Source organism: Fundulus heteroclitus, chromosome 9, assembly GCF_011125445.2.
Source record: "Fundulus heteroclitus isolate FHET01 chromosome 9, MU-UCD_Fhet_4.1, whole genome shotgun sequence".
In the NCBI taxonomy this organism is placed as follows: Eukaryota; Metazoa; Chordata; class Actinopteri; order Cyprinodontiformes; family Fundulidae; genus Fundulus; species Fundulus heteroclitus.
In genome coordinates this window covers 9,310,825-9,334,714 of record NC_046369.1, presented here as the reverse complement: position 1 = coordinate 9,334,714, position 23,890 = coordinate 9,310,825, and the positions used below count along the sequence as shown (strand labels likewise).

The 23,890-nt window shown below is 39.3% G+C and overlaps 1 protein-coding gene across 1 annotated transcript in view; it reads right to left on the bottom strand.

Annotated features, from left to right (window-relative positions):
• rabgap1l (RAB GTPase activating protein 1-like) overlaps window positions 1-23,890 on the bottom strand; it is a 156,332-nt gene that overhangs the window by 124,071 nt on the left and 8,371 nt on the right. The window contains exons 3-10 of the mRNA XM_036140978.1: window positions 23,540-23,687; window positions 15,702-15,906; window positions 13,637-13,811; window positions 10,969-11,126; window positions 8,546-8,656; window positions 2,009-2,075; window positions 1,626-1,728; window positions 372-538 (exon numbers count right to left, since the gene is read on the bottom strand). Of these exons, the coding sequence (XP_035996871.1) occupies window positions 372-538; window positions 1,626-1,728; window positions 2,009-2,075; window positions 8,546-8,656; window positions 10,969-11,126; window positions 13,637-13,811; window positions 15,702-15,906; window positions 23,540-23,687 (1,134 nt within the window). The remainder of the gene's footprint in view (window positions 1-371; window positions 539-1,625; window positions 1,729-2,008; window positions 2,076-8,545; window positions 8,657-10,968; window positions 11,127-13,636; window positions 13,812-15,701; window positions 15,907-23,539; window positions 23,688-23,890) is intronic.

The following is a 23,890-nucleotide window of genomic DNA, read 5'->3' as shown; positions in this document are numbered from 1 at the left end:
GACTAGTAAAATATGGTTTGTTTCACTGATTGGAAGAAAAAAAAAAAAGGATCTTCTACACATCACAAAGTCGTCTGTCTTTCTCAACTTAAGAACTATTAATACTTGAGCAACATGCCAGAAAAAAAGAATAAATAAATAAATTAAAAAAAATGATTAAAACAAACCCTTACAGTATGTTTTGTCCAAATGTATGAAACAAGGACGCTGAAAAAAGCTATGCAGTTTCTTTATGCCTCAAAACTTCTTCATTGAGCTTCTTTTTGTTTTTCCGCTGACTGCTTGTGGGGCACAAAGCAATTAACGAGCAGCTCCCACCCAGATGTTGTATCGGTATATCATGTATATCTTAACAGTTCAGGCAAACCAACCTGTCGCAGTTTGAGGTAGAAGGTTTCGCTGAAGGGCTTGCGGCTGAAGTACCAGAAGCGCTCGTTTGACGGATAGACTCTGACGAGGGTCTCCAGCAGGAAGCGAACAGGTTCCAACACTTCGGTCACTACCAGGTCCACGGCCACCGTCATGTAGACTTGCTTATCTTGAGACAGGAACGGACAAACAGAAGGGTAATGCATGTGTTTACAGATAAAACAAAGATCTAACATGTTAACAGTTGATAGTTTGTTCAAAACCTGAAATTTTAACATTAGATAAACAGATAGCAAAATGTAAAACCATTAAATCATCTTCATCTTTTACATAGGAATCTTTGTAAAATCTTTATCTTTATAATCTTTATAGCATTTATACTCCCAAAATGTGTTTGCCATAGAAAAATATATATACTCCAGTGAAACGTTTATTAATCTTAAAGGTAAAAGTTGACCAAACTGGCGTAATTCTGGCTCCAACTAAAATGCACATCACTTTAATTACCTGCTGGTCAAAAAGCCCAATGAGATAAACCTAACCAACCAATGTTCAGATAGCTAAGCTTACAGAACAAGACATAAATAATAATAATAATAATAATTATTATTATTATTATTATTATTATTATTGTTATTATTATTATTATTATTATTATTATTATTATTATTATTATTATTATTATTATTATTATTATTATGTCCATCCCATTTTCCATGGGTTTTTCAAAAGATCTCTTCGTACCCTCACAACTTTTCTGCTCAACACAAAGCATTTCATTGTCATGAGTAAAAAACAAATAAAAATAAGAGGCAGGCACAGACAAATCTGAATCACTAGTCCAAATATCAAACCAATCATATTACAATAGTGTATAAGAATAAATTACTCTATTCAGTCATGGGAAAAACTGATGATTTATAAAGGAAAGCAGCAGGCAGATGCTGGCAATGAAATATACTTATCAGTATTATTTGAGTACTTTTGGGATCAATAAAGTATTTTGAATTTGAATTGAATTAAGAGCTCTGTAAAAGCAAATGTTTAGTCAGTTTGTTGGGATTGGAGCAAACAAGTGTTAACGCAATACTAAGAAAGAATGAACATCAGAAATGACAACCGACGAGCAATTGTTGCAGTGCATCAAAGGGTTATAAAGCCATCTCTGAGCTAATCTACTCTTTACCTGAAGCTGCTCTGTATGTTAAGAAAACATTGAATTAAATGATAATACACATTGTTCTTTAAAGACGGACCTTTAGGCGTGTCTTCATTCAGCGGCTGGAAAGCTGCCATGTTGGGATTCCACGTTCCTGTGATGATGTAGGCCTTCCCATCTGAGCTCTTTCCCATCGATTCCTAAAAAAAGACAATAAGATCATTTTTGTCCCCAACAATAATTGCATTGGCATCTGCAGATCAACCTGCAATGGCACCAGAAATTGTCAAATTAGTGGCCAGTCAGTTTGCGTGTCGATATACACTCCTCCAGTCCTGACACAAGCATAAAACATAGTTTCTTCGATAGATCAATACATTTTATTAAGATGTTTCACAATCACAGCCACATGCATCGATTTCTGTTAAATTGAATACCTTAAAGCCACTAATAAAATGAGCCAAATGAAATCCAGCATACCATGTCAAGAAGATGCATGTCACTGTTGCAGACTTTCTGTCCGGGACTCAGCAGCATCCCAAAGCACCTTTAAAAGAAGACAAAAGAGGCAAAATCCAGAAATCAATACCCTCTAATTCCAGGGCAGAGCTACAGCCTGCCGTCATCGGTCAAGTTAGCCGAGAGAGACAAGAAAGGGGGAAAAAAAAAATACACTGAAGATGTAAATCTACAATCCATTATAGTACCATATCTACACCGTGACCTTTCAGACAAAGACCTTAGCTCGTATTTTACTGTCTGACTCTAGCTATGCCTTTCTATGCAACTAGTTACTCTAAATGTGGATTCTGAATCTGCAAAATATTAATTATGAATATATTGTCATCATAATAAAAATGTGTGCAATGTTGGTATATCAAAATGTCTTTCTGTATTGAACCTTTCTGAAATTGATCACTTGTGCCTCAGACACAAATCTTGTGTCTGAGGCAGCATCTGTTTCAAACATAAATTTTAACAAATTTAAGAAAACAAAACATTTATAATAACCAATGAGATTCATTTCCAACATTTGTCATAAACTAAACAAATATTTCTCTTGAAGAATTGCAGCCCTTTCTCAAATACGATTTCATAGGTGTAAAAATCACATTTTCAGCGCCGTTTAGAAATGCAAATATGTCTGACTACAAACAAAAAATAATGCAAGTTCTCCATTTGCAATCTCTTCTCCATTTTGTTAAAAAAAAAAAAAAAAGCTTAAAAAGTTATGTGCAATGAGAGAATATTTGGCCCAAGTTCCTTCAAATGTTCTAACTATCACCCAGTAAGGTGAAAGCCAAAAGGTTTCAGGCCAAAACTACATAAGGATGCATTTACAGGTTGGTTAATCACAGATGCACATGACAATGAGAGTATCGTCTGATGCAGTTAAGGAAAAATAAATATGCACCAGAGGCTAGTTATACAAATCAAGACATAACATGTATGAATAATCTGCTCTTTTGCAACTTTTAACATTCCCTCAAACAGAAAAAGACCACATCATAACACATGATGTGGAAAAAGTGAGTCCAAAAGAAAAAAAAGACGTGAAACTTTAGGTGCAGACCCTATGATGCAGTAGCTTGTAGAACCATGTTCAGCTGTAGTAATTCAAAGCTGTCCCTTTCTGTTTGAAGTTATCAGTCTTAGAGGAATTTTGCCCCTTTCTTCTTTATTGCTTCACTGCTTGCATGACCCAGTTTCAGACAGAGGCTTCATGTTTGGTTGTGGAATATTTTGGCGACACGTCGACTCAACAAATACAACTGCTCAAGTCCTCTGGCAGAAAAACAGGCCAAAATCCCTGCCCCTCCATCACCATGCTTTACAGTCGTGTGTCTGTGAGTACGCAGAGGCCTTTGCATGGTCTGACCTATTCCTGGGAGGACAGGCAACTCTCCTAAACGTTTTACACCTGTGGGCAACAACTGGATCTCTGAGGTCCCTGCTGAAGTCTTTACTCCACGGCTCTGTGTTAATACCCATCCATTGTTCCCAACAGGGCAAACTGCCAAAACTCTGCCGACATAGAGGCCGTCCTACTTGCTTGTGTGTATTTTTGCATAATTCCAAAAAAAGTAAAAAACAAAGCAACTGGGGCCGAGCATGTCCCAACTAACACAGAAGGGAAGCACAAGGAACAGAAACACATCAGAGATGCCCTCCAAACCTGTGGGTACCCTAACTGGGCTTTTGTCAAATCAGCAAGAAAATCCAAAAGACCCACTGCAGAACATAATGGTGAGAAGAATAAACGCAAAAGCATCGTCGTCCCATATGTTGCTGGAATCTCTGAAAAACTCAAGAGGATTTTCTCCAAACACAACATCCCAGTACATTTCAAACCAAACAGGACCCTCAGACAGAGGCTGGTGCATCCCAAGGACAAAACCCCCAAATCTAAGATGAGCGGAGTGGTGTATGCAGTTCAGTGCAGTGAGGAATGTTCTGATCTTTATATTGGAGAAACCAAACAACCTCTCCACAGACGCATGGCTCAACACAGGAGAGCTACTTCCTCAGGACAAGACTCTGATGTCCACCTACACCTTAAGGACAAAGGACACTCTTTTGAGGACCAAAATGTTCACATTTTGGACAAAGAAGACTGATGGTTTTAAAAGGGTGTGAAGGAAGCCATCTACGTTAAGAGAGACACTACAACACAGCTGTAGGGTTAATTCCGGCCAATCATCACCTCAGTTCTCACCCTCATATGGGTGATCAAAACATCGCACCTTTAACCCAGGCCAATAACAACCCTAACGACTCCTCGTTACAGAGGAGTGGACCAGTTTCGGTTCAGTCTGCTGGCTTAATGGCTTTAACGACCGCCCATTACTAAGGGGTGGACCTGTTTCGATTGAATTTGCATGTTATGTAAGCCATTGCAAGGCCTTTGTTGGGCAGTAGTATAAAGCTTGTTACTCCACATTACTCCAGACTTTTTGAATTGAGAAAGCTTTCTGGAGAGGAAGCGAAACGTCTTCAACTACGGAAAACGAGTCCATTTGCTTTGTTTTTTACTTTTTTGGAATGACCATGACCTGGATGACTGAGAATCTTCACCAGCATTTTTGCATAATGAAACCTGGGAACAAGACGGACACCATTTGTTTGTCTTCTTCTCACCATATTACTGCCATGAAATATATCACAAAAAAAGCATGTTTTGAACACCAATTGGGTCTTCTTGGTAAAACAAAGTTTAATAAAAAAAAATCAAAAAAAAAAAAGCTGTTTAAAGCTTGCTACCTGCGAACACAGCGAAGAGTAAAGATTTTCTTTAAGTTGCATCCAAATTTCTGCAGCCCGCTGTTAAAACGTTTATATGCTTGAGCACCACTGGAGAAACTAGGTCATTTCCTTTGTTATCTTCACACCTCTGTAGCTATCAGTGGTGCGAGGCTACCCTGTTTATCTCTTTTTCAGATATTGAAAACCTCTATGGTGTTTCAAAGAGATCCCTTTCAGGTCTATTGTCCAGGATTACTGACCCTTGATTCATCTTCTCTTTTTCCAAGGGAAACCTGGCCAAGATGGGCAGCAGCAGCACAATGAAGTTACATCATAACACACAACAAACCACTACAAGAATTATAAGAATAATATATACGTTTCAAAGACTAAACTAGGCAAAACCAGTACATAAAATCAAATTAGGCTCAAATCTCAATTTAAAAGCTCTGAAAGATACAAAGTATTTTACTTTCCAGTCATTCTGCAACAAATCCCATGCAAAAGGTGCAGAAAAAGGGCTTTTTACCCATTTCAGTGAAGGCAAAATGAAGTGAAAGCAGCAGAAAGTCACCTGAACGAAGTTATACGGTCCCAGTGAGAGAAAATACTGCAATCATCTATATTAAACACATTAAACCAACCTTCCAAAAAGTACCAAGACATAAAAGATTTGTTCATAAACTTTTTGTGCAGCATTAATTGGGTGAGTACTGCATTATACAAAAAGAGTAAATAAGTGTAACAAAGTGGAGGTACTATAATGGCATTGTAACCTATTAGTACAAAAAGTGATGATTTAGAGAGGCAGTTATGAAGATAATGAAGAGCTTAAAGGCGCACCCTTGTGGTCAGAATAAGCAACAGCTAGCGGAAAGACGTTTTTATTTGTTTATGAAAATGGGAAGAAAATTGAAGGAGCAAAGTTGTTTAGCGTAAAAGGCAGATTACCACAGTGAGGTATTTAAGGCAAGTCCTTCACCAGGCCAGAGGTCGCCAAGTTCTGGCATCATGGCTCCAGGAAAGGAAGAGAATTATCCCAAGATGCTTAGGATATCATTGGAAAGTTGAGTCGCCTCTTTAATGCTGCATAGAGGACTGAGATGGGAGATGCTGGTGGTCCCAATTTTTAAGGAATGGGGGCTGGAGAGTGTGCTACAACTATGGAGGGATAACTCTTGTCAGAGTCGGTTAGAAACCCGTCTCTTGGTTGTTGCAAAGGAAATCTCTGACCGGCCTTTGGACCTCAGATTTACGAGGAGCATGTTGGATCTCATCTTGGCCGTTTAGCTGTCCAGTCCACATGGGTTTTGCTGATCAGAAGAAATGCTAAAGACCCACTCCCCAGAGGCATTTTGTGGAGGGTGCTGTGGAAGTTTAGGGAGCTGGTGATGCTTTTAAAGGTCCTTCAAGTTCTTGTATAACTAAAGCAAAAAACTGTGTCCTGATTCTTGGAACAAAGCTGTGCTTTCCCCCAGTAAAGGCTGCAGACCTCAGGGCTTCATCTGCACTTTCTGCAGAGGACGCAGTTCTTCGGGACATCTTTAAGGCACGACCATCAGCGTGCGCTGGAGCTGTTCGCTGTAGGGTGTGAAATGTGTCACGCGACAGCTCCTTTTAGTGACTTCTGCTGCTACTACACCTGAATATATGTCAATACATATGTATATAAGTCACCGTGGATGTACATAAAACATCCTCTGCCTTATTTCTATTTTGTATTTTTATTCTTATTTTCTTATCAACTTCTTTTTGATCCACTGTATAAACGAGGACACTGTGTATACCTGATGCACCTTGTCCTACTTTTGGCACCTTCTCTGATTACTGAGCCGATGTGACATGTGAATTTCTCCAATGTGAGATCAATAAAGCCTCTCTTATCTTATCTTTTAGTCCGATGCCGTGGTTCTCAACCTGATAAAAGGCTTTTGGTCTGTAGTTGTGAAAGAAGGGCTGAGCCAAAAAGCAAAGCGCTCATTTTACAGACTTAACAAGACCTTAAAGTCATAAAAAGCCTTACCTTTAAAAATTTCTAATTCAGGTCTAAAGAAGAGTTCCTAAAAGCAAAGCGCTCATTTTACAGACTTAACATGACCTTAAAGTCATAAAAAGCCTTACCTTTAAAAATTTCTAATTCAGGTCTAAAGAAGAGTTCCTAACTGCATCTAGATTTTCTATAATAGTTCCTTAATTACATTAATTTATATATTAAAATTGGAAATGTGTAAATTATTTCTTTAAACCATTTTGCTTAAGCTATTTGGTTTTTGTATTTTAGTGACTAATGTGCTTTTTTTTAATAATACTGGCTGAGGAATTTAGATCACGTCATGTTATTATACTTTACTTGGCTTTTTGTAGCTCATTTAAGCAAATAAAATTAAAAGGTGTGCTACAATAGCCAGTATTATATATTAGTTACTCTTATTTCTTTAAATACACATTATTTTTATAGATCCTAAATTTTAATCATGAGATTCCTAAAAAAAAAAAAAAAAAAAAAAAGAAATCTCAATAATGTCATGGTGCAGTTTTGGCCTGCCTGTCTCTGGAACTTTCCAGCACCTTCCTCCTCCCGCCCAGCTCTGACTCCACTCTCCCTAATCACCTGCACCTGTCTGCTAGTAATCATCCTGGACTGTTTCCGCCTGTCAACTCACCTATATAAACCCTCCTCAGTCAGTTCTTCCCCGCCGGATTGTCATCAGTCGTCAACCTTCCCACGCCTGTCAGCCAGAGATTTCCCCATGTCTGTCTGTCAGAGCTTCAACTCTCCCTCGTCTGCCAGTCAGAGATTTTCCCATGTCTGCCTGCCAGAGTTTCCTATGTCTGCTGAAAAGAGATTTTCCTACGTCAGCCGGTCAGAGGATTTTCCTACGTCTGCCTGACAGAGGTTCCTACATCTGCCTGACAGAGGTTCCTACGTCTGTGCCTCCAAGTCCCCTCTCTGCTGTGCTGCTGGTTCTCAGCGCAGCATCCGTAGCTCTCCAGCGCTCTCCAGTCCTCCAGCTCCTGCACCCACCATCCACCTGCTCCAACCCGGTAACAGACTCTGGTTCTCTTCAGCCACAATCCATCTCTCTTCAATAAACTCTCAAAAACAGAGCTCTCTGTGTGTGTGGTTGTGTACAGGTTCACCTGGACAACTCCTGACAAATAAGTCTTGAAAAACTTACTGAAACTTGTAGAAATGCAAGTTCTAACCCTCATGATCACGAGACGGGGATCGTGATGGAAAGAACAAGATGCTGAAAATGAGTGGCTTAAATCTGTTTAGTGCATATGGTGGAGCTGGTGCTCCTTCGACTAGAGGAGAGGCACTTTGGGCGTCTGGTGACTCCCCTCAGGTTTTTCAGGTACGACCCAGTGAGGAAACCCCAGACCAGACGCAGAACTTGATAGAGGGACTATCTAAATCCCATTTTGCCTGTAAACATCATGGGATATTCCAGGATGAGCAGCAAAGAGTCAACCTGAGATAAGCGGAAGAAAATGGCTGGGTGACGGGAGGATTTTTTAGTGTTCAGGTTTATTGCAGCATTAGTTCGGCACATCTCATGAATATAGTTTTACACGTCAGCTCAATGGTTCAGAAAATCCAATTATTCAGGGACAATTTGAAGAAAGACGCAGCAATATACCACACCATTAAACCTTTTGGTGCAAGTGCCTGACTTTTTTTTATTCAATTTGCTGTATGCCGTTTATGTTTTACCTCAGGACTTTTGAGTCTGTTATAAGTTTTATACTGGAAACTGATTTAACTCTCACCTTTCGATGCCCAGCTCCTTGTTGCACATTTGTTGAACGGAAACCAGCACCTTCTTCTGGACACCCTGTCGCAGCTTAAAGTAAAACTTATCCCTGTCCTTTGGCACTGGGCTGTGGACAGGACAAAATATGAGTTAGTATTGTCAAAATCAGATATTTATATACAGTGTATACAAAGATAAATACCGTATTCAGACCATAAAGCACACCGGATTATAAGGCGCCCTAATTATTCTTCCCATGTGTGTAATATCACTCCTTCATTTACACAGCTCTCTATCCGTCTCTGTCAGGAGCACAGAGTAGTTGGACTACACTGCCCTGTTTCTATCATAAGGCCAAAATAAGGCCACCAAGCATACGCGGTCATAAAAATGGAGCTCTGCACGTACTTGTATTGTATGCCTCAAGTACACACAGACCTCCACAGAGTGAACTACGCCCGAGTATGTGGGGGACTTTAGATGAATGCACTTCTAGTTTTGACATTATAGTCAGGCAGTCTTGTAGACAGCTCAGTGGTCCAATCAGGTAGTGACACAATGTACCATATTGCTCCGAATAGCCATTGAGCGGAGCGGCTTCCTTGCTAACCAAAGTCGTACTTACACATTTTAACAGATTTTTGAGCCCATTGTACCACAAAAAAATTGGTCTGTAAGCACAACTTTAATCATTAAGGAGCACAATACATTTTTGAGAAAATTTAAGGATTGTAAGTGTGCCTTATAGTCCAAAAAAAAACAAACAGTAACTTTTTCCCCCTCAAAGTGTTTGCCATTAGGCCAGACACAATCTCATTTGTTTTAGTTTAGATTACAAAACTTGTTTCGATTTGTAAAAATAATAAGAGATATATTTGTTAAAAAAGTATTATATATTACTTTCATCTAATGCAGAGGTTTATGTCTTTAAATAAGTTGGGAACATCAATATGATGATCTCATGGCTTTTAAAGCCTACGAGGGGTAAATTTATAACATGAGTAAAATGGAGGTACACTTGTGGATCTATTTTAAGAGTTTGTCAAACACTCAATTTCTGTGACTTCGGGGGGGAATCTTGGAAATCAAGAAGATTTCCAAGTCTGCTTTATGCTCGGGTACAAGCTCCAGATCCCTGAAGGCATCATGTTAATCTGTCCAAACGCGTATACGCAAGGATAAACAGCTCCCATATGTGAAGTTATAGGGATGGAGATTGGTAATTTCTCTTTCCTGAGATATGCGTGTCAGCATCAAACGATGTGAAGATGGGGAATGAAGCTACCTATATAGTGTCTTATTGAGTTAGAGTTGCCCCCACAAAGTCCTGACCTCAATGTAACATTTACAGGCAGAGCTGCAAAGGTTTGTACGAACAAACCAACATGAAGCTTGTGGAAGGATGCCCAAAACGTCTGAGTGAGATAAAATGGTTTTAAAGGCGATTTAAACAGAATACTAAGGATCCACCCACAACCTTGCTCCCTCTTATCCTTCTGCACTCCCGTTCCCTCAGGTCCTCTTCTTCCATCCATCTTACTGTCCCCCCTGCCCGCCTCAGGGCGTTCAGCCGCTCTGCTCCCATTCTCTGGAATTCACTTCCTCCTGATCTTCGCAACTCTCAATCACTTTCTGTTTTTAAAGCCAGACCTAAGACGCACCTCTTTCAAATTGCATATCCAAGATAACATCCATTTCTCGTAGTTTTTTATTTTTATTTGACTGTCTAGTTTTATCGCTTGTTTTGATATTGCTTGTTTCTCTGTCTTAACTGATTGTGTTTTATTTCTCTCTTTGTACGGCAACCTTGTGTTTCTTGAAAGGCTCCCTGAAATACAATGAATTGTTATTATTATTATTATCATGTGTGAGAACGTCTGGATAAAATAAAAGCAAAACAAAATAAAAGTCTTGTTATTTTGGAATTTACTGAATGGGAGTAATTTTGATAATCCTAACCAATTTAAAACAGGTAAAGTTTAGTTACATTGAAAGTCAGACAGTGAGAAAAAAAATGCACTCTTTTATACTGTGGCTATCCAGTTATTATATCTGGGTAAAGCAAACCAAGGCAACCTTTTGTTTATAAAGCACTTTTCAGTAATAAGACGATTCAAAGGTACTGCAATATGGTGTTAATTTTTCGTTTTACTTTCAGTTTATTCTTTGTTGTTATGCTTTTCTTAAGGTAATTTTGCATTTTCCTTTTTTTAATTCTCCTTAAGGTTATTATAGTATCACAGAAGTTATCCAACTTAGATTACTGGCACTTGTTTTTTCTTTTTTTAATTGTGGGGAAAAAAAGCACAAACATCATTAGCCTGGCATATTAAACATTTCCTACAGCAAAGATGCAGTGTGATGTGTCGAACGTTGTGTTACTAAGCAGAAACATGTTTGTATTGAATGGGTGTGTATCTGGATGTTTGGATCAAGTACTTGTAGTTGCCTTTGCCGTCATCTTCTCTGATCTCCAGCGAGACGGTGAAGGTATAGAGATCACCGTCAGGAGGACCGGAGACCGATGTGTCCCTGACATCTGTTCGCTGTGAAGAGCGCCGAAAGGCCGTGGAGAAACTGTAAAGGATCCGGCTGACCTGAATGGAAAAGAACAAATAAAGGGAAGATATTAAACAAGATGTTAAAAACTAAAGCGAGGATAAAAACTGAAAACAAAGAGAAAGGGAGTATAGAAAAACAAATTAGAAAAATAATTATCAGAAGACAATACTGCCCCCTTCTGGCCAACTGTAGCTAATACTACTGCGCCTTACTTAAACAGTGTGGGCATATTTAGAAGTTATGACTTCAATCTCGACTTAGTCTGTGAAGATTTGCCTTCTGTGAACTTCTATGAATGTTTCTCTTTGCATCCGCAGGTCTCTGCAGGTCCACTTGGTCTGTTGAGACCAGGTGGACACAGAGCAGCAAGATAAGATTTTTGTATATTTAATTTTATTCAAATGAAGTTCAGGAAGAAAACAATATGCAGGCTGCAGGTTTTATTCCCGGTGTAGGAGTGGAGTGTAACTTTGGAAATCAATATTGGGTTTAGACAGCTTTTATTTTTATATTCTGACGTAATGCTGCTGAAGATGCCAGGGTGCACAAAAGGAATAAATAACTTACAATCGGTCTCGTCAATAACTTGTTGACGAGACCGATTGTCTCGGTCTCGTCAACAAATGCACTGATAACGGAATACTTGGTGGGTAACTGTTTTGCTAAGGCTAAGAAACAATTTAATTTTGGTGACAAAAATGTCTCCTGCCTGCACACTTTTAGGAGAGGCTATACAACGCCAGCAGTTTTAAAGCGATGTCAGGATTGTTGCAGTGAAAAATATTAAATATCTGAGTAGACTGGACATAAGCAACACACTTCAGGTGTCATGTTTTGCCATTAACACCAGATGGGACCGTCTCGTTCCAGAGAAATGAGCTCAGGGCTCCCACTGATTTGGTGTTATAGTGATTTTTATTGTTTATGCTCTTTATATTTGAGCATATTCCTAAAATAAAAAAATTTTAAGCTGGTTTTATCTTTTTTATTTTGTTGGAGTTTTCCGCCACATCTTAAATACTGGCGCATGAAAATATTGTCTGACATTAAACCGGTCAGTGGTGAATAAATTGTTGAGGATGCCTGCTTTAGATACGAGTATACTAATCAAAGTCCAAAGTATAGATTAATGTATATGGATGTTCTTCCTTCAATTTTGTCAACCATGAGTTATTTTTGCTAAGAATAAAAGGCAAAAAGGTCAGTTTCTAGATGTGTAAACCTGGTAGACAGAGAGATAGCCCAAAACGCTAGCATCTGTAATTGATATGAAAGTGGGTTCCAGAAAGTAATGACACAGTAAGGTTGAATACAAACAAAGGTATATTTTTAACCACTGGACAATTATGCACTTCTTTGTGTGTGTCTAGCATATAAACTCCCGAAAATATTCAAATGTTTTAGGTTTGCATTATTAAAAAGTCTGAAAAAGTTCAACAGGGCTGCATGCCGCCCAGTCGGGGCCACTGCAAACACTAACAGACTAAATGAAGACTATCAGACAGTGGCAGCAGAAACTAACTGTTGTTCACACGCAGAAGATCCACAGAGAAACAGAAGGGCTATAGATGGACACTACAGATAAAAACAACTAATGTATTAATCTTTTTTTGCTTTGATAGAACATAAAAATGAGCAGTAAGTGTATTATTTGAAAGAAACAGTGTCACCTAAAAGTCTGCACACAGCTACAAGTGCTGAACCTGCATGCTATATACAGACACTGAACAGACAAAAGCAGACAGTTTTATTTAAATAAATGCAAATATACAAGCTATAAACGGACAACAACCAATTTTTCTAGAGCTCCATTGCTGTTTGTTATTTGAATGCGCTTCTCCAGTGGTAACTAGTGTTGCACCGATACCAATACCAGTATGGGACGGGGCCCAGATCCAGCACTAAAATGGTGGTATCGGTAAGTACCATCAAATAGGACACCGATACTATTTTGATGTTTGTATGTCACTTGAACGCAGCCTTCTCTCTCCCGACTAGTATTATACATGTTATATAAGTTCATGAAAGTTGCACTATTTTGGCATTTGAGAGCCAAAACTCAGGGGTTAAAAAGGGATTATTAAATTATTAATGTAATTTTACTGTCTTACTGTTGCACTACTATTATACATGTTATAATTTCACGAATGTTGCACTATTTTGGCCTTTGAGAGCCAAAAGTTTATTCAACTATTGTCACCCATTCCAGGTAGGCAATAAAAAGTTCTACTCCCCTAAGTAGTATGCAGTTCTTCATATATATATATATACACACATCGATTTCAAACAGATGGTATCGGTATCGGCCAATACTGCACAGCCAGGTATCGGGCCAAAAAATGGCATCGGCGCAACACTAGTGGTAACATAAAAGAAGTTATGTACGTGACCAACAGCTTCTGACGCCAGAAAAACAAGAAAACCTCTGTTTTTAAGGCGCACTTTGAAACCAAATTAGGTCTAAATGTTAAAGGATTCAGTGAACCAAAGGAAGCGTGCTGAGGATATGTTCAGTGATTGTGGCCCTGAACGTGTTTAAACTCACGGCCTCTTTGATGTGGCAGGAGAAAACGTGAATCTGGAAGTCCTCTGAACTTCTGTAACTCTCGGTGAAGGAGAAACAGTCGCTTTCCACAGAGTCCTCCCGCCCACGAGCGCAGAACAACACCTTGTAGATGGGGAAGGAGGCGATCTCGGTTCCTGAGGCCTGGTCTACGATTCTGAGTGGAGGGAGAACGGAAAGGACAGAAGTTACCAATAATATTTCTCTTATGCTACATCAAGCTGATAGTTTCCTTTCAATGTATGACATTAACTTCGACTCATAGCCATTTTCAAATTAATTTAAGGGGATAGCCACACAGCTCTAAACGATCAGTGAAGAAATGGCTGGCTTTTGTCTCATTTCCTCCGCAGTATGTCTCAAATTCTGTGTTCCCTTTTTACTAAAGGACTGAACTTGGCTAATACTTTATGCAATATCGTTTCATGATCAGTTTATTTTTCAAAAGTACATGGAAGTCTGAACGGAGAAAAACACTTGTCACAACTGACTAAGTAAAACAAGTTTTTTTGTAACCATTCTTCTCATCAAATTATGATTAGTATATATAAAGAGCATTTTATACACATATATATTCATCCATATGATGGTTAAATATTATGTATTCATTTCCAGACTGCTGTTAGAGTTAAGGCAGTTTTTTTTGGATGAAATAATTTGTACTGCAACTTTGAAAATTAAAACTAAAGCCCAACTCAACTTGCACCATGATTTGCAAAAGAAGCTCAACCAAAAGACTTGGAGACAATGAAAGACAACATATACAGTGCACATTAAAATACAGCGACTTGTAAAAATAGCCCTTAAACGTTTTTTTTTCACATTACAATAACAAACTTCTGTGAATTTTATTGCAATTTGTTTTATCAATTATTTCCTTTTCAAAATAGCTTAAGCTCATTCAAATTGTAGCATGAGCATGAATTTAAAATATGCCAAAAATTCTCACCTGGATTAAGGTTTGCACTTTGGCTGATCCATTCTAACCCATGAATCTAATCCACAACATTGTATCTCTAGCTGCCAGTTCAGAGCTGTTGTCCTGAACAGGCAGAACAATGACCCACTCCAGTCTTTTGGACCATCTAACAGGCTTTCCTGCAGGACTGCCCTATATTTAGCCCCATCCATCTTCACATCCACCCTGTACAGGTCTCTGCTGAAGGAAAATATCCCCCAGCATGGTATTTCCATCCCCATATTTACTGGTAGCTATTGCATATTCAAGGTTATTTTCTCCCCAAACAAAGATTTATTAGCGGGCCAAAAGGTTGAATTCTAGTTTAATCGGTCTAACGAACCTTTTATCACATGTATTGTGTCGCCTGACAGCAGAGGGGAATTCTTTTGGCTTCCTTTAAAAACTAAACTCCTAACATTTTTGTCTCAAGAAAAATGTGTGGCGTGCACAGCTAACAGTGGTCCTATAAACAGCTGTGAATCTCAGCGGCTCCTCCAGCTTTAAGCCCTCCATAAATGGCCTGTGAATTTAGTCGCCTTACTCTAGCACCAGTATTTTTGGATGACAAATTTAACAATACTCTGTAAGATGTTCAAACATTGGGAAGCTGTTTTATAAGCTATCCGTGCTTTAAATGTCCCCACAACGTAATCGCTGTCTTGTCTGTTGCGCTCCTTGGTCTTCACGATGCTTTTTTGCTCTAACTGTACCTATGAGGCCGGCATGAAACAGCTGGATTCATTATGATATAAACATAGAAGAAATCTATGCACCAATTAGGCGACTGGTTCGACAGAACCTCATTTAGGCAGATCTGAGAATGCTAAACACTAATAAATATCAAACTTTTCAGACATGTAATACATGTTAAAAATAGTGTATAATTTTCCTTCCACTTCATAATTATGCATCCATTGTGTTAGTCTACCACAAAAAAAAATCCCAGTGAAACACAATGAAGTGAAACAATGTAAAAAAATGTCAAGGGATGTGAATAATTTTGCAGATCACTGTATCCTAATTTATTGCTTATGTTTTATTTTAGTGTGTTCAAGTTCTTCGCACGATCGGTCTCCTTTATCTGACCTGACAGAACCATCTGGACCACAGGGAACGTGCAGGGTGATGGGAATCGGGATGGCACTCTCCGCTCGCAGGGTGGCCATGGCTCTCTGCGCCTCTGCCTCGTTGCGAGGGGCTTTGACCCACGTGCAACCCAGGTACGACAGCTTGTTGAACTGGACGCTGTCCTCCTCTATGGCACTGGGACTGGGTGGTGCTGGACATGCTTCTGTGTGCAGATAGAAAGAGTCCTTTTCTCAAACTTTTTTTTTTCTTTTGCAATTTGTTGACAAATTAAGGTGAATTTTTCTTCCACCTTAAAAGAAAAGAACAGTGACACGTCAACAGGAAATACCATTGTATGCAGAGAGAGAGAGGAAAGCTGCAAACACAGCACAGACGAGAGGATGGAGGGAAGGTGAGCTAGAGTGATAGAGGAAGTCATGGGGTCTACACTGAAAATACCTCCAATCTGAAAGTTTCACGCTAACAAACAGGAAGCAGAACAAGGACCACAGCTGAACTTCCACTGCTCACTTTTATGCTGTGCAAATAGTTTCCTTCTCATTCTCTCTGCAGCTGCACGGTCATACTATCAGCACTGTCACTTATTGTTCGACTGGACTAGAACAGAATAGAAAGATCTTTTATTGTCCACAGGGGGTGAAATATGGGTTTAACAGCAGCAAAGCGCGACCTTACAACATAAATACTTTAGTTATTAAAATTAGCAGACTCAAGAAATTAAAAGAAGTGTGCAACTCAGTAAGGTGAATTTAAGAAATGCACAAATCGTGTACGTATGCCCCCTGGACCCAGTGCAGGTGGTGGAAGATAGAAGGACTGTAAGAAAAGGCCCATCACTGATGGATAATGTCTCCCACCCCGTGCATGGAGCTGTTGCAGAGCTGGAGGACTCTGACAGACTGCTGCATCCCAGATGCACAAAGGAACACTTTCACAGGTTCTTCATCCCAGCTGCTGTCAGACTTTATAACCTTTGCTGCTTGCAACAAACTCACCGTGTTTACAAACATGCTGACGGGTTGTGATCTGATCAAGAATGATTGATGCTGTCTCTCAGATGCTAATGTACTTCTGCACACTTTTAGCTTCTCTACAAGTGTCTTTGTACAGTCATGCATATTGCACAGTTTTCTTATATTATTCTGTAAAATTGGCTGCTGTCTCTCTTCTATTTTAACTAGAACATTTCAGTTGTACCTGAATATGCTGTATTACCTATTAATAATTGGACAGTATTTCCCCCTTTCTAATAAGTTATTCTCTTCTGCTTTACAGCCTAACATCAAATTAGTTTTTTATTCACATTTTGTATCCAAGTACAAGTCTGGTTTATTCTATCTACATGTTTTCTGCAACTGTCACACCTGAATTTCCCCATAGTAGCACAGGTATTTCTATTGTATGTTGATGCATGCAAAACACCAACAGACCATTTACAAGAATGAAAAAGAGAGAGCAAAAAACATCAGAGATGATAAACTTTTTTGAGTTTTTTTTAGATCAGTGGAAGGTTAAAAAGTTTAACAGATGCTGGAAGGAAGGATCTGTAATAACGTTAGCTAGCGTCCTACTGTCTTCTCCCGCCACCTGCACTGCGTCCAAGGGGCATACACACATATTTTGCACATTTCTTAAAATCCTGCGTCGGTTCGAGGGAGCATACTTGGACAGATGAGTTCCTGATGAGTTCATCTAACAGCTTCTTCTCATCGGTAAACAAGCTGCAGCTTCAATAAATGACACCAGAGAAAATGGCTGACGCCACCACAGAGTTTAAAAAGTCTTTAGGAGCGCTCCCTGCACTGTATAAGATCTCAGTCTGCTTTGACCTTTCCTGTAAAGAGCATCAGAATGGTAACCTGACAAAAGCCAGCTGTATGTTGCTCCGCCTAGCTCCACTCACATACATCTGGGACACCGCCGGTAGAAAGTGATTTCTCCAACCAAATTTATGGTCTGGCCAATCAGGACGCAGGGCTGGCATTTCATAGATGTGACGCAGTGGAGACGTGACCATGACGTGAGACTGTTTTGATAGCAATGGCGGCTCGTCGAGGAAGCAAGCGTTAACATTGATGCTGCTATTTCTTCCGTGTTGTCCAATCTACCTAATATTGTTTCATTAAAAGAACATCAGAGAACGCCTCTGAAGGCTTTTGTTGGTGGAAACCATGTTTTCGCCCTTCTCCCGACCGGATTTGGCAAGTTTTGTTTTCCGGGGCGCGTCCGCGTCTGCAGCGGAGGTGCAGACGCGGACGCGCCCCGGAGCGGTTAGCGGTTAGCGCTAACTATGTTAGGAGGCCTTTAGTCCTCGACGCGGTCGGCCCGGAATCGACTCCGACCCGCGATGCTTTGCCGCCTGTCTCCACCCCTCTTCCTGTCAGCTCACTGTCAATAAAACGCGTGCCACTAGAGCCGCAAACACATTATTATTATTTATTTATTTATTCCTGCGTCGCTATCATCAGCGTCACGGGTTAGCTTCGGTGTGAGTGGTTGAAATAGCACGTCAATAAAGATGACAGACAAGTGGCTTATCCAATCATATGCAAGAAGTTTTGATAAGGCCCAGCCTTCAGTAAAGGCAATTCCAATGGCGGTGTCCCAGATGTATGTGAGTGGAGCTAGGCGGAGCGACATACAGCTGGCTTTTGTCAGGTTATCAGAATGGTGCCTACGAGAGCAAATACTGCCTTAAAAATTGTAAGTAACAAAAGTACTGAAAATAATTGTTGTGTTTTAAGTCACAGAATTAATTCATAAATCTCAAACTATGGTTCAAATAATCTCTGTGACGTGTACAATTATCCGGCCCATTTCAGTGTAGTGAACCGTTACGTGGAGAGTTGTTAAAGTTACGCTGAAGTTAGACCGTTAGCTAGCGGTCTATACGACACGGAACAGTAAATGGTAAATGGCTTGTTCTTGTATAACGCTTTAAATAATCTTGACAACCTCCAAAGCGCTTCACATTACAGTTTAGTCATTCACCCATTTCCACACATTCACACCCTGACGGTGGTGAGCTATGTTAGCAGCCACAGCTGCCCTGGGCGAGGCTGCCATACACCGGCGCCACCGGGCTCTCTGACCACTGCCAACAGGCAATGCGGGTGAAGTGTCTTGCCCAAGGACACAACGACGGAGACAGTTAGAGTGGGGAATCGAACCGACAACCCGCCAATTGCAGGACGAACCTATTACAAAGATGTTTGAGAGCAACATAGAAAAGTCAATAAAGCTCTTGAGCGTGCATCAGCGAAGTTAGAGAACTCCCGAACAACGTTAAAACTAGTGATAGCTGTTATTAGTCGACGAACAGCCCACTGTGAGCTGCACTACGCAACGCTACACTGCAAGAATGCATCCAGAGAAGCAAGGAAACGAAACAGCAGTGCAGAAGCACCCCTGCCAGCTGTCCACCGTAATGCTGAAATAAAATCCTGGTGAGTAACCTGGGTAAAGAGATGACTCAAAAATTTCCCCAATTCAGTAAAAGATGTGAAACAACCTTTTACTGAAGCTAATCTTTCTAAAAAAAAAAAAAAAAAAAACTTAGAAAGTAGGATGCCCCCAAGGTCGTGTTGCCCTGGGCATTGAGCCATGATCACACACAATATGCGTGTGATATTTTGATTTACCCCTAGTGAAATCAAAAAAAGCTTTTCTCTTTAGTATGAAACCCTGTGAGATCACATTTGTGTTAAATAACCAAAATATCCTGTAAAAACAGGTGTTTTGAATAACCAACGTAATTGAAAATAAACGCCAGACGCGCATTCATAAATGTCTCAACGTACCTCGTCTTCTTACCCTTTTTAGAACAAAACCTTTTCTTCTTGAGAACATCGTTAACCATTTGCTTAAAGAGAGTGATCGCATGTGCTTCTTTCCGTGTGACACATTCAGTCACTAACCGTTTCATTTCACCTGAAATTGTCCAAAAATAAATAATCTTTATGTCAGACTTCCTTTCCTCTAACATGAAGTATCACATCATCTTTTTATGTTCTGGTTAAACTTTAGGGAGCATTTTTTTTTATTTAAATAAATTTCAAAACCTGATTTAAAATCAAACAAATGAGTAGGGGTTGCAGAGGAGTTTAAACGCAGAGCAGAATTACGTAAAGGGTCAGTCAGAGAGTCTCACAGTATCATAATTTTGAGTAAAAATACACTTTACATGGCTGAGACGTAAAGATTTAAAACATAATCTATACAATCATCATCTTTTTAGAACAGCTTGCCACTCAGCTTGAAGGTTTACAACAGTAGTTTTAAAACAGTTTTTGCTTATCAATCAGAAAGCTTTTTATTACTTCCTGAAGCTGGTAAGTTATTCTTGGTCACCTGAAACCTTCAGTACCTGCATTTATTCTGAATTACATTCCCTGTTAGGCACGACAAGTTTATTTGTAATGCACATTTCAGTGAAAAGACAATTCAAAGTGCTGTACATGAACAGAACATAAAAGAAAACACACAGACAAAAGCACATCGCAGTGGAATAGTAGCAGAAGGTCATGATAGGTTGGACTACAAACTCAATCTAATGAAGTTTCAGTGAACTACAACAGTTTGAATTAAACATTAACATTTAAAGACAATTCCAAACAAATAGGTTTTTAACCTTGATTTAAAGGAACTCAGGGTTTCAGCACTTTTCAGTCCTCTGGGAGTTTGTTCCAGATAAGTGGATCATAAAAACTAAATGTTGCTTCTCCATGTCTGGTTCCAAAAATGCAGAGTAGATAGAGGGAGCCAGTGTTTTTTTAGAACTGGGGTGATGTGCTTTACTTTCTTAGTAGTTCAGAAGTCATGCTGCTATAGACTAACATCGTAATTTCACATCATCTGCCAACAACATCCACAGTTATTCCATCTAGCTCTGCTCCAAAGTTCCTTGGAGCCCAAGGTGAGCATGTGTGATCATCGACATTAAGCTGAATGCAAATCTACTTTTAAAATTAAAATTAAATGTTGAAATGACAAATCTGCTTCCTTATTTGGTGCAAAAAGTGTGGTTTTGCATCTGATAATTAAATAAAACTGGTATTTTATTTTGAATGCATAAAAAAAATTATTTGTGGATAGTGATCTCCATTTACACCATTTAACTTTACATGGTGTCTATCTATTTATATATTTTAACAAACTAGCATAGCACATTCAGGATATTGGAGAATGAAGCCAAGAATAAACCAGACTTGTGGGGGTCTACAATTCTCTTAATGATATTTTGTCTGATTTCTTTTAATTTTCCAAGATCTCAAATATGCACACTGACATTTTCCAATATTTTGTCCCAGTTATTGTTTGTTTCACAACAAAAAAATAAAACCTTTTCAAAGTCACCATGTTCTGTAAATGAAATCGTGAAAACTCTCAAACAATTCATTGTAATTCCAGGTTGTGAGGCAGGACACCATGAAAAAAAGAAAAGCCAAGGGGGGTGAATACTTTCGCAAGGCACTCACAGTAATAGAGGAGCATGAAGCCAATGGTAGAAATCACGATTTTCCTGTTGGGCAACACTTGGATTTATCCTCACAGTAAACAGCTCAGGTATGTTTACCAGCATGACTAAATAACCTTGCTGAACTTGATTTATGGACCTGAACAGGCTATGGGTGAACACAAGTGACCAAAACAGGCCTTTGTTATTTGTTCAGTTCAACCCATGGAACAGATTCCTGCTACTCCTCCATAGATCCAACCTTTAAAAGCAGCTTTGTCATTTTCATACACGGCTGTTGGTAAATTAGACTAATTTAAAAACATCAGTCTGGATTTAACACTGATTAATATCCAAAAACAACATAATTTGCACATAAGTTAACAAGTAAAAATAAAAAGTCGTAAATGAGGACCTCAAGGGCCTGCAGCCTGGAAGCTGTAAAAGGCAAATGTCTTGGTTTTGCTGGACAAGTTTTGTTGCCATACTGGTTGCTGAACAATCTCAGTCAACCATGCTTTCATATAAAGCAGTCAGATAACTCAAGCGTTGACCGTGCTGATCAAACAGCAAAAAAACATGGGATGGGCACGGCTCTGGGCCAAATCAACCCACATTTTACTCAACCAAGTGTTGCCATCCTCTCTTTTCATAACCGCGTAAACAAACCATTTTGTACCAATGAGCTTAACCCATGCGTATAAATTTAGGCCTTGTCCACACGTAGCCAGATATTTGGGAAATTTGATACATTTTTATGAGGTTATGCCTTTCATCCACACATAAATGGCATTTTACATCCCTAAAAACGAATGATTGTAAAAACTCCGGCCAAAGTGGAGATTTATAAACACTTTGGTTTTTAGCTTGCGTGTGTACATGACTGTTTTAGAGTCCGGCACATCACAGTGTTGACGTCACATACGTGCAGCCATCGTTACAGACTTGGCCTTAGTGGAGTAAAAAATTAATGGAGTCAAAGATTTCTATGCTGTTTTTGTGACTGACTGTTAGTAATATGTGTTTAATCAATGTTAAACTGGACAAATTCACTAACCTAAGGCATCTCAGGTTGTTCATAGCACGTAGAACATTTCCTGTTTTCACTTCAGTAATGAGACTTCAAAGTAAAAGCGTAAAAAGAACGTTATAAACATCACAGCTGGTTCAGTGGCCTTTATTTGTCTGATTTTACAAGCTCAGTTACTACAATACATTGAGGTGCAAAGGAGAAAAAGCACTTGGAGGTTTTACACAGGCACAATGCTGTTCAATAGCATTGTGCCACTTTTATTTTGAAGGACAGACTAGCTAACCTGGGTTTTAGCTTTGTGTACACTGCCCCATATGCATCTGGAATGTTTAAAACAAGAGTTAATGGTGAATTTACATGGTTTTGTGCGGATGAAAACATTGTTAAAAACGATCCTGTGTGTGCGGTATTATTTTTAAAAATTATATGGGGGATATATTCGCTTTTATAAATACTCTGCTGCGTGTGTAAAAGGCCTCATTTTACTCTATTTTTTTCTTTCATTTTTCCACCAATTACAGATAAAACGGCATACATTGTTTATGGAGATCACAACCCATTTCTATTAATTTCAGTTCTGATCCATAATGAAACCATAATACTTTAGAGAAAACCCTGCTGTCAGACATTACTTATTGGAGTCGCGTGACAACATGTCCTCACAGTAGACCATAGGTAAATTACAGAAAATCCATTTAAATCATCGGGTGTCAAAGCGAGTATTAAACGTCCCCAAGAGGGGTGCAAATTGATGCAGGGTTGGTATTAAATGTCGTGCAGCAGACAGCTACTTTTGGAGCCAGAAAAGGATCAAAATTGCAAACCTCTGGATCAAATGAGCAGCATAACGTTTCCAACTAGATTTTATAAAGGATTCAAGCACATTTTAACGTGGATTTCTTACATAACAACAAGTTATCAAAATAATGGGAAATGCAAAGACAATAAGAGTTGTCCACTCAGCACAAGAGACTCCTGCAAACTCAGCTGACCGGGCTTCCTTAGATAACTTTGTACCAACTGACGTTATAAATAGAATAACTAGGGTCAAATATGACTCCATGTCAAATGATCGTAAAAGGCCTTGAATTTATAGCTATTTAGAATTGGCACAACAGAAATGAGCTGAAATGAATTAAACTAAAAGAAAGTCATTTGTGTGAGCTGACATAATAGATTCATGCTGACACAATTATACTGTCAATTCTGAAGTTTTTTTTAGCAGCTGCCTGAAAGCAGCGTCTTGAAAAACGTCTCACTTTGTAAATTTTATGAATCAAAATGTATTGGCTAAGCGATCATGAGAACTTTGATCTTAGTCAAACCTATTAGGGCCAGAGTGTCTACCTGCAGGTTGGGTCTCCAGCGCCGGGCTCTCTGGTTCTTTGTGCTTCTCCATCTGTTCCACGCAGCTCTTTTCTACCTTCACCTCGTCGTCGTCATCCAACACCTCCTCCATGGCTTTTTCCAGCTGATCACTTCCATTCCAGGACATCTGGGGGGGGAAAGAAAAAAGGCATAATCCTACAGAAGAAGACCATTTCTATTTTGTGATTACACACAATGAGATGAAACTCATCCAGTGTACATCTGGTGCTGGTATTTAAAAGATGACAGTTCATTTAGGCAAATGTAGCTTTGTTTTATGCTTTGAAACTTCATATGTGGTCAAAATATTTCAAGTATCAAAAAGAGTCC